This window comes from Borostomias antarcticus, assembly GCF_949987555.1.
Source record: "Borostomias antarcticus genome assembly, chromosome: 6".
NCBI lineage: Eukaryota > Metazoa > Chordata > Actinopteri > Stomiiformes > Stomiidae > Borostomias > Borostomias antarcticus.
Window position 1 is genome coordinate 12,853,218 of NC_140239.1, and position 12,301 is coordinate 12,865,518.

The 12,301-nt window shown below is 41.7% G+C and overlaps 1 protein-coding gene across 3 annotated transcripts in view; it reads right to left on the bottom strand.

Annotated features, from left to right (window-relative positions):
- LOC311310331 (rapamycin-insensitive companion of mTOR-like) overlaps positions 1 to 12,301 on the bottom strand; it is a 107,869-nt gene that overhangs the window by 47,980 nt on the left and 47,588 nt on the right. For all 3 annotated transcript variants that reach the window (XM_084439777.1, XM_084439776.1, XM_084439778.1), the window contains one exon: positions 9,918 to 10,082. In XM_084439777.1, the coding sequence (XP_084295903.1) occupies positions 9,918 to 10,082 (165 nt within the window). The remainder of the gene's footprint in view (positions 1 to 9,917; positions 10,083 to 12,301) is intronic.

Genomic DNA, 12,301 nt, shown 5'->3' on the forward strand with positions numbered 1-12,301 from the left:
ACACACTTGGCTGAACAATATATATTCTATTCAATTCAATATTCTATGAACAAATTCTATTATATACTTGTCAATAACAAAGCAACAGATTTCCTGCTCTCTGATTGCTGAGGCAACAGTAGATGTGATCATCTGACATGTCTGCTGTGTTTAATGTGTCTGTGAATGTCCTGATGTCTGCTGTGTTTAATGTGTCTGTGAATGTCCTGATGTCCGCTGTGTTGAATGTGTCTGTGAATGTCCTGATGTCCGCTGTGTTGAATGTGTCTGTGAATGTCCTGATGTCTATGAGGGGTGGAAGTAACAAAAATTAATAAATAAATATGTTGTCGATTAAAATACAATTGAGTAAATGTGTGATCGATTAAAATGCAATCGAATTAAATGTGTGAATGATAAAAATGCTATCAAATTCAATTATTCATTAAATTAATCATTTAATTAGTCATTAAATTAATCGTTAAACTGCACTTTTATCATTAAAAGTGTGCTTTCATCATTAGTGTGCTTTTAACAGTAAACTGCACTTTTATCATTAGCGTGTGCTTTTATCATTAGAGTGTGCTTTTATCATTAGAGTGCGCGTTTATCATTACAGTGTGCTTGCACTTTTGTCATTAGACTGTGCTTTTGCCCTTTCCCAACACACACCACTCTAACGATAAAGCCTTTATCATTAGACTGGCGTGTGTTGCATGTGTCAATCAACTGACCACGCCCACAGGTGTACATCCAGGCTATCCCTGTCGATTGGACATGCCTGGTCTCGCGACCGCGACCAGACAGGCGATTCTAGGGGGTGGCCCCTGTGATTTTGTCTGTATTTGTGTCATTTCTAATGAATGAGTCAGTGTCATAACTAAATTAAAATTGATTGAAAATATAGTCTGAGAGACTGATCTTTAATCCCCTAAATAGTTGAGCCTCCTACACACCCCTTAACAAAATGTACAAAATGGTTTAGTCCACCACAGAAGCTCACTGCTTTCTGCAGGAGCAAGAAGTTAGCTAACTTTACTAGAAGGTATTTGAACTTGGCTCACATATTCTTTTACTCCCCCTCAGAAAGATGTTTTTTTGAGTGTGTCAGTAGTTAAAACGTTTAAACATAGTTATTAGGGCCCGAGCACTGGCGGTGCGAGGCCCTATTGAAACTCGAAGGATTATTATTATTCTCCTCCTTCTTCCAAAACAAATGCCTTTTTGGCGGCCTAAACATCGATGAAAACGGATGAAACTTTGCAGATACGTCAGTCCCGGTGAAAAATTTGATATTTCATGGGTGACGGAAATAAGCGTGGCAAAACGGCTCAAGAGCGCCCCCTGGAAAGTTTAAAATGGCGAGCCCCACCTTTCAGTTTGATGTAGGCGAACGAAATTCGGAGGGCATATGTATTTCATCGAGACACACTAAAATGTCTCTTGGAGCTATACCCAACATGCAACAGGAAGGCCGCCATTTTGCTTTTAATGTGCCATTTTTTCCTTGTTTTGACCATTTCCATGCCTCGTACTTCAACGAACTCCTCCTACAGATTTCATCCGATCAACTTCATATTCGGTCAGCTTCATCTTAAGACCTTTGTGATCAAAAGCCATCAGAACAATTTAGTTTTCACCACACACCCTTGCCGTGGCGCCCCGCCAAAGTTTGACATTTCGCCATAAAACACGAAGTCCTCATAACTCCTCCATACATTATCCGATTTGTCCGATATATCTCACGCTTCATGACGGTTCTGTCCTGAACACATCTATGTGTCAGTATTGCGTCATACGTATAGCGCCACCTATTGGTGAAACAGGAAGTGCTCATAACTCCTGCATACATCATCCGATTTGCACCAAATTGTTGACGCTTCATGAAGGTCACCTTCTGAACGCATCTATGCGTCTGTATTGAGTCACACTTACAGCGCCACCTACTGGTGAAACAGGAAGTACTCATAACTCCTACATATGTTATCCGATTTACTCCAAATTGCTCATGCTTGATGAAGGTCGCATCTTGAACACTTCTGTAAGTCAGTATTGCGTCATACCTACAGCGCCACCTACTGGTGAAACAGGAAGTCCTCATAACTCCTACATACGTTATCCGATTTACTCCAAATTGCTCAGGGTTGATGAAGGTCGGATCCTGAACACATCTGTGCGTCAGCATTGAGTCATAATTATAGCGCCACCTACTGCTTACAGGAAGTCCTCATAACTCCTAAATACTTTGTCCGATTTACACAACATTTCTCACGCTTCATCAAGGTACCGTCCTGTACACATCTATGTGTCGGTATTGAGTCACCCTTAGAGCGCCACCTACTGGTGACAGGAAGTTTCTCTCAGCACAGGACACCGAAATAGCACACCCTTTAACAGCGCCGCACCCCGACACGCGTGGGGTGCGAGGGCCCGCTCACTGCTGCTCGCAGCCCTAGTTTTCTTTGTAACACGATTTAATGAAAGCTGTCATCATCGTCTCTCCACTTGCTTGTAAATCTAAAGTCAGCAAGCTAGCGTTATGATAGCTAGCTAGCTAGCTGAAATGCACATTAGCCTTCATGAAAAACATGTTACAAAAAACGAAAGTTTTTCTGATTGCTAGGCTAAATTTAAGGTAATCTGCTGTCCTGTCATGGGAGTGGGACTAGAATTGAACTCGCATGATACTCCATTTTGTCATCAGATTGATAGTAGTAGCTGCTACTCACACTCAAAGGTGGGTGCAGGGGATGAATTGGCTGTTTTTTAATCCAAAATTGGTCATTTGTTTGATTTGTGTATGGGTTTGCTCTTAGTCACCTTTTTCATCCAGATGAGTTACAGATGTGGGAAGTTAGAAATGTCACATGCTGCAGCATTTCACCTTCGCGGTATTTGGCAGGGAAATCCCGTTGAAAATCTCGTGGGATTTCAGACGGGTGTTATTTCGTTTTAGTGATGCACCACCGCCAGGTGGCGTCTTTGAGTAGATTTAGCAGGCTGGGCTCAGTGTTTTTCTTCTAAAGTCTACGAATGAAGCATCATTAAGTTTCACATTCTTTAATTTAAATGCTCTGTTGTAAAGTACTTTGAGCTGAATTTATCTGTATGAAAGGTGCTATACAAATAACGTTTAATTGTTATTATTACCTTGTTCTCAAACACATGTTTTCTCCATCTGGATGTAATTTAATTATTACGAACACCTATATCTAGGCCTACAGTAGCCTATCTATCTCGGTAACTGACGTCGGGTCAAGACGTGGTGGCTGTTAGGTCAAATGCGCAAAATAACAGTATTGTAAATATTTTTGTTAGTAAAGATGTGGTGAACGTGGGGGTTTTGCGTTTTGTTTCTGGAACGCATTCAACTGGTAGGCTACTCGTAAACCCCGGAAGTAAATTTGAAGACGGGGCACCAGCTAATGTAGCCAAGTCTGAGCGCAGTAGGCTATATGGCTTCAGCACGATACAAAGAAAAAATAAGCTTGATCGACTTGTGGATCCATACAAAATTGACATAGTCGCCATGAGTAAAGATCACTCATTGCCAATCATATCCGGACATTAACTATCTTGTGCATAGATAGCGGCAGGTTTGACAGTGAGTGCGTTCACATGCACAATATACACAATATTTTGTTATTTGAATGATCTTGAATAGCCTATATATATATTCAAGATCATTCAAATAAGAAAATATCGTGTATGTTTTTATTTATTTATACCGGCTGCCAGCCGTTCAATGAACGGCTATAGGGAATGCGCATTTTCGCGCTGGCTACAGCCTATTATATGCACAGTTTTGCGCTATGTAGGCTATTATAAATAAGTATTATTCATTGGGGGAGCTTGGACTCGCTGGGGACTGGTGGAGAGACGCAGAGCCTCCCCAGACGCGACATCTCCAGTTGGCTGAAGAGCTGCGCGCTCTGGCGTCCAAACAGAGAAAAACAGAGCCCAGCCTGCTAAATCTACTCAAAGACGCCACCTGGCAGTGGTGCATCACTAAATCGAAATAACACCCGTCTGAAATCCCACGAGATTTCCAACGGGATTTCCCTGCCAAATACCGCGACGTGAAATGCTGCAGCATGTGACATTTCTAACTTCCCACATCTGTATAGCTCAGCCTGCAATTGTTTCTCAATAAACAGTTATGTCATCCTCTGAGTCCGAATAGGCTAATAGACCGGCAGCTCTAAATGCCTTCCCAATCAATGAGACATGGTTGTAAAAATGATGTTTTATTGATGAAAAGGGCAAAACTGAAAAACATGGAGTCATTGCATTGATCGATGCAGTCCGTTCAAATAGGCATCAAAAGATAGTTAGATAGAAGTAGGCCCATTTAAAATGACCAATTACATCTTCAAATCCCTTCTAATCTTGGCCTTTGATAGGGTTTTTTCCCGCCCTACTGCCAATTATATCCGAACATTAACTATCATGTGCATACAGAGCACAAACAATTAAACAATGAAACGAATAGATTTCCTCCCTGTCTGTCTGTGGCATTCGCTACCAGCAAACACTGAAAATACAGGTCCTCAATTTATTTAGATTAGACTAGCCTATCCAACTGGACCACTCCAATAAATGTTGAACGTAGCCTACTTTTATTCTTTAGGTTTTACAGAATCGGCCTACAATGTCCACACATGCATGCGCCATCTGACTAGCTCGTCACTCGCCAGAACCTGGACTAGACTATTGTAACCCCCCCCCCCCCAAATTCTTTTATATTCAAATAAACTGGATGAACCGGTTTCCTAGCCCTGGATCGTTGGGAGGGGGGTAGCCTGCGTTAGCGGGTGCTTTGCCATGACCGGCCATTGAATTCGCTAGTTTGATTGATAGATGGATGGATTCAACGTCCAAAGTAGATTGTGCAAGTATTGTATATGTATACCATGTCTAAGAGATGAGTGGTTGTAACCATGAACTCAGCCAGAGGTAGGCCCTACTGTAGATTATCAGCATTATCACCAGTCTCAATTTATGTTCTCCTCTAGGCTACGTGTTGCCATTCATTTAAACCACCATCTCATCTAGACTACTTCTGTTGCTGCATTTTTACATTTATGCTTTAATGATTTTAGAGCGCAATAAACATTTTCCAGGATTCCAATAAGTCCATCCATTCATCCAACTTTGTGCTGAGCGCAGCGCAGGCTGGTAGCACGTCTCGCAACTCCCAAGACCATCAAGAGAATTTAAATATGAAAGACCTTGGGATTCCAGGAAACGAGCACGCGCGCGACAATTTCACGGGGTCGCGCCCGCTTGCCGCTCCGCCCCAGATTGTCCGCGGCTCCCAAATTGTCCGCTCGCCTCTCTCATTGAAAATGAATTACAATGCGCGGATATTGCTCCTCGTCTGAAACGGCCTTAGCAAGTCGTCGGTCTTCATGACGCACTGTTATGCTTGTTTGCTGTAGATCCAGTCATAGAAGCGGGCATCTCGTCCGGCGATTTGAAAGCCGAAAGCTGGTCAATTCACCCCAACAAGAATAGCCAAGAGAAGGACAAAAATGAAACCACAAACGTTACTACTGGTCTTGAAACAACTGTGTTAGCCTAGTTCCATATGAGAACACTCCTCGGTCCAATTCCGTATAGTAGATCAGCCTGTGTACTTTCAACAAATGTATTATTAGACATAATATCATAATAATATATATAGCCTTCAACGACCTCCTGAGCTGCCTGCCTGATGGTCTCAGGGCTAAAGAGACCGCGCGTCGTTTTCCTCACCCTAACTATTGCCATGCTATCAATGAAAGAAAATACATTGTAAATAAACATGGTTTTAGGCTATTGTTTTTATGTAGGCCTATAGGTTAAGCTATTTGTGTTCATAATGTAACGTCATTGTAAACGAAAGTAGCCTATAGCCTATAATCCAATTGACTGGAGCCAGGGGGGTTGACAAAAGTTAAGAGGCAAAATAATTTGTCTTGACTGCATTCAAGATGCATCTTTCACAGATGCCCGAGAAACAGAAGTTGAACTACTAGCATCAAAATCAAAATTGCTACAGGAATCATCGTTGTAAAGTTAGCTATCTGCTTTTTAGCCACCGACAGCTACCGTTAATATTATGGAAGCTGCTGTCGTGAGCTAACTTGCTATCACGGTCTTATCGTGCAGCTTCACAGCCTGCTATTAGCAGACAGCACTAAAGTTGACAAAATCACACTTGCACATCATTAGAATTCCAAACATTTATATGGGATTTATCATTCAACTAAACATGGAACCTGAATACTACCTGATATTTCAACCTGCTGCCATCAGTTATCGGCGCGTCTGCTTGTTTGAGTCATGAATATCTTACGCAGTTACATTCCATGTAGTGTCCCAAAACTGTTAAATCATTCCCCATGTAGTTCACTATGAGTCGCACTCAATACATCCATGGTAATAGGGAATAGGGAGTGAGTGAACCATTTCAAACACATCTCTGGTCATCTCCGTTAGCCATCTTACTCGTCCTGATGCCATGTTCCATATGAGAACACTCAGTTAGCCTAATGTATTAAACTTCTACTTGTCCCGGCAGTTAACAGATATAGACCCGGCGACAGTTACAGAGATAGAAACTATAAATAGATAGGCTTTGTTCGTAATAATTAAATTACAACAAGACAGAGAACAAGGAGTTTGAGAACGGTAGGCTCATCTAATGTGCGAGATGAGCTACAGCAATGGGTCAATGAGTGGTATTACTGCGCCCCTATGGGCAGGCGAGCGGTGGTGCGGAATGCCGTAAAGCGCCTGTTAGAATACCGCGGGTCAAGTTACATTCTTATGTTCCCACATCTGTATCATCCCTGAAATGTGTTATAAAGTGATGTGTGTCATGCAACTATTTACAGTATGAAAATAAATCAGAGCAGTAAGACAGCAGCCAGAGCAGCCAGCACTGTTTGTAGTGATGATAAGGATGACAGCCAGAGCCAACTTGGATGTGTAGCTGGAGTCTCCAGCCTTACACATGGGTAGGCAAAATCCTGCTAGTTCCAGACTTCCCATTGGTAAACATATTTAATTACCTTGATCATGTCAATGAGATTGTGGTTAGTTTAATTTCAGACAATGAACAGTTTCATTTTAACATTTGCTTTTGGATGGAGATTGGTTTATGGTGTCATTCGGGCTTGTTCTGCAGCAGCGCCAGGTTCTGCAAAATCTGGTTCCCGTGGTCCCGAAGACAAGGGGAGGTTACCGACAACAGTGCTGGCAATGGTGACTCTTTACATGTAGGCTGTGCACATCACTGTATGTAGCCTAAAACCTACAGGAAGTGGCAGGGAGCAATGCAAGTTTTGTAAATAAAACTGCATTTTGGCACTCTTTGACCTTTTTCAATTAACTGCTGTCTAGTGTAAGACGTATTCAGCTGCTGCAGTATTGTTGTTCATAAACTGGCTGAATGACATGTGATCTGATGATTTTTTTTCTGAATGTAGCCTAAATATGGAGGTACCATGTTAAAATAATAAATTATGGACAGTGAACACTTGATTACATTTGTTTGGTGTCATGATTTTGACATATCAATCACAAAACATGACAAATATGGACCATTCCTGTGATGTGTGTGCTGAGGAGGCTGGAGAACCAGTGTGAGTAGCCTACAAATTATGGTAGGCGCTTATGCAGTGAAGTTTATTAAAACCGTTTTAATTATTGTGATTCCTGTAGTGGGTGGAAATATACAGTTTGTAAAAAAAAAAAAATCTTTAGGCCACTATAGCTTGTAGGTATGACTTGTGCTTTGGGAACGTGTGTTTTGCTTCTTCACATGCACGCATGCAGAAAAAACAACTGAATTGCCACTCCGGCATATCTCTGTGCCCCCCCCCCCCCCCCCAGTCAAAAAGGTCTACAATCGCCACTGTCTGATGGTATTGGGGTGTACTCCAAGGCACTCAGCTATTCCAAAGGCGGAATAGCCGCATTTGACAAACCACTCCAACGTTTCCTGAGAAATGTTTAAACGTGGTCTCCCTACTAAATCACGTCTGTCTGCATGTACGTCAATGGGAAAAACTGGCTTCAGTTAGCTGTAACGTTAGAAGTTCGCTTGTAGCATCAGCTACTAGCTCGACCACTGTCATGGAATTTTACACCTAGTCTCAAGACTATTCAGAGATTCTTTTCTTTTCTTTAAAACCTATTCATCCAGTCCCCTGCCTTTTGCTATTGTAAACACCTCAACCTTTTGTTTCTCTCTCTCTTTTGTAATTGTAAACACCTCCTCTACCTCGCTCTTCCTCATCTCTTTGTTTAAGTCAGAAGGGCCACACCTTCGTCCTTCCCGTCCTGGCTCAGACCTTTTGTTTTCTTTGTTCATATTCAAAGTGCGTTTCATCCCTCGACCACTGTTTGATATCCGTCACCTTACGATGACGTATAGACGACTCAGCCAATCAAATGTCGGCTGCACCACATCCTTGTTTTGAGCAGATATAAGGAGGATATCCGGCGAGCTCATGTTGCTTCTGTTGGTGAACCACTCTGTGTTTTATCTTGAGGTCCGTTTGCAATCGTATTGTTTTCTTAATAAATCTGACTGAACCTATTTTTGAGCGAACCTGGGCTTTGGCAAATACTTCATTTTTCGAAATCTCAACTACACCACCCTTGGATTTATTTGAACTCCGCTAGCTTGTGCATTAACAAGAAAACATTTTAGCCATTCCAAGTTGAAAAGGAGGACGTCGTCGCTTGGGCCGCTGATAGCAAGATCTCGACAGACTCGAAGTTTATTTACAATAAAACCCTGCACATCAGAGGCTGCCTGCGCCATTTTTTGAAAACTGCGGTCATGCGCATGACATTTTTCATCAAAAGACATGTCCAATCGACAAGGATAGCCTGGATGTACGCCTGTGGGCGTGGTCAGGTGATTGACACATACAACACACACCAGTCTAATGATAAAGGCTTTATCGTTAGAGTGGTGTGTGTTGGGAAAGGGCAAAAGCGCAGTCTAATGACAAAAGTGAAAGCACACTGTTATGATAAACGCTTATCTAATGATAAAAGCACACGCTAATGATAAAAGTGCAGTTTACTGATAAAAGCACACTAATGATGAAAGCACACTTTTAATGATAAAAGCGCACTCAAATGATAAGTGTAGTTTAACGATTAATTTAATGACTAATTAAATTATTAATTTAATGAATAATTGAATTTGATTGCATTTTAATCATTCACACATTTAATTTGATTGCATTTTAATCGATCACACATTTAATTCAATTGCATTTTAATCGACAACATATTTATTTATTAATTTTTGTTACTTCCACCCCTCATAGATGTCCGCTGTGTTGAATGTGTCTGTGAATGTCCTGATGTCCGCTGTGTTGAATGTGTCTGTGAATGTCCTGATGTCCACTGTGTTGAATGTGTCTGTGAATGTCCTGATGTCCGCTGTGTTGAATGTGTCTGTGAATGTCCTGATGTCCGCTGTGTTGAATGTGTCTGTGAATGTCTTGATGTCCGCTGTGTTGAATGTGTCTGTGAATGTCTTGATGTCCGCTGTGTTGAATGTGTCTGTGAATGTCCTGATGTCTGGTCCTCACTGCTATGCTGCTGGAGGATACAGTAAAGTCATTATCCCTGGGGATTCATACAGTATCCATTCATCCATTAAAGAGTTTATTTTAGTTCAAGGGCTGTGGTTTAATCTGTGAACAGGAAAGTCTGTGTGTGTGTGTGTCTGTGTGTCCGTCCCTCTGTGTGTATGTGTCTGTGTGTGTGTGTCTGTGTCCGTGTGTGTGTGTCTGTGTCCGTGTGTGTGTGTGTGTCCGTCCATCTGTGTGTATGTGTCTGTGTGTGTCTGTTTGTGTGGTGTGTGTGTCTATACGTGTCCGTGTCTGTGTGTCCATCCATGCACGTGTGTGTGTGTCTTCCCCCACCTTGTCCTCGCAGGCCTCGTCCAGGATGTCCAGCGCCTCCATGGAGACGGTCTTGTTGTGGTCGTGCAGCTGAGTGACCAGCAGCTCCATCCCCCAGCTGCTGAAGAACTCCACGCCCGCACGCAGCAGCACGCGCAGGTGCTTAGTGGCATACAGCCTGCAGGCCTGGGGGGGGGGGGCAGAGGGAGGTCAATGACAGCCATACTGTACGCCTGTATGTACAGTAGAACCTCAGAGATCCAGCCATACTGTACGCCTGTATGTACAATAGAACCTCAGAGATCCTAAAAGTCTGGTCAACCGAAAGGGTGTCAAATCCAGAAGTCGCCGACAAATGAAACATCAAGAAGCAACTAGTGACGTGTACTGTAGATCAGGCTATTGAGGGACTGGGAACTGTAGGCTGGAATGTAGCCTATTCAGCGAAATCAAATCAAAACTATATCTAGCCTATATATAAACTATAATTATATAACATTTGAGATGTACAATGTATGTACATGTATAACAATTGAGAAAGCAGCCTATGGTGATGTGAACTTGTGATTCTATTGTGGAATGCAGGGGCTGATTTGTTGAATGGTGAATTGAATGAATGAGCTGAGGTACAGTAGGCCTAGTGTGTCCATAGGAAAGAGACTCTACAAGCGACCATGCTGATGTGGGTATTTTGACACAAATGGACTAATTGAATGTATCTGTTAATCAATAGGCTAGGCCTAACAGACAACGGCCGAGCACTTAAATGTCAAATTGACTGGACTCAGTCGCTATAAGCCTATATAGCGAGTATACACGCTATTATTATTAAAGCCTCTGGAAACTCAAATCCACAAAAGTCTTCTAACTATGTAATTTAGTGTATTATGTACATAATAAACAACATGTAAAAGTATTAGCAATTACTTTCTATCAAAATTCGAAATATTCTCATTCAAGTTTTTGTAACATTCCTGACAGTGGGTTTGAAATGGGCGTTGTTTAATTCATTTAATGTGACGTCATTATATCCGAGATCCAATCATTAAAAAATGCACGTTAGTAAGTCCTACCTCCCCGCTAAATCTGCCTCATCGACAGCAAATTTGCAGTAAGCTAACATATTTGATCCAGCCTAGTATCTTTGTCTATATTTATCTATCCATCTACCGGTATCTATTTTTATCTATCCTCTATCTCCCCACACTGTGCATCATCATGATTGTTTGTGCTGTCCCTGGGTGCTCATCGGTGAGATGACAACAAGTCATTCTTTAGTTTTCCAACTGTGTTGGATTTAGAGAAACAGTGGACCGCGTTTTTGGTGAGCCGTGGTGGAGCAGTCCGGAAACATACCTTCATATGCTGCGCTCATTCATTAAATTCTGCCAGAAAGATCCAATTAGTTCTCATACACTGGATATTTGGTTTGACCAAGTTAAAAAATAAAAATTAGAAAGGGAAGTGAGATTGTTGAGCTGGTTTGCATATGATGATAGATTTAAACCAAGTTTGAGTGACCAACATTTCAGAAATTGGGAGAGAAAGGGGATCACAGCAATGTGTACAATACAGTAGGACCCCACTTATCCGAACCCAACGGGACCGAAGGTCGTTCGTATCTCTGAAATGTCCGGATGACTAAAACTTATGTTAAAATGCACCAAATTCAATAAGTGGTATACTTGTTTCATATAGACTCATAATAGACCAATAAATACCCTTAATTACTTGTGAAAATGCATTAAAATTGCAATCAAATAGCCAACTAAACTCATATAGCCTAGCCTATAATAGACCTACAGTAGCCTATAATAAAATAACCGAATTTCCACTTGAGTGCGTGCTTTGATCAAATACAGTACTTTATTTTCAAATGAGGCATACGCTGCATCAATAGGCTACTGTATTCGCAGAACAAAATGGTATAGCCTAAAAACAACCCAACATTAGAACAATTAGAGCAAATGATAATCAATAAATAAATAAATGAAATGACAGACAAGTTGTCGTGTCTTAGGCTATTGTAGCCTAAAAGAAAGTCTCTAAAACAACCGATGTAGGCTAACGTGGCCTAGGCTGTAGGCTATTATTTAACAAATACAGTAGGTTTAGTAGGCTAATCTACATGCCCACAACACGTCTGTGTTCCTGAAGTCCATTAACTGGGAACGAAAAATGACTCGATGCTGCAGGTTGCTGACGCGCTTTCTGGCTACCAAGGAATGCAGCTCTCGCGCAGCAGACTCGTTTGCGTTTTGCGCTCGACATTAACAAAGAAATGAAACGTGACAGTAGGCTACAGCCTACAGGCAACATGTAGGTCTACATACAGTTCTGTTTTTATTCACAGTAGGATACAGTACTGTAATGAAAGTTTTTTAAGCCTAGCTGTCCGGTAGGCC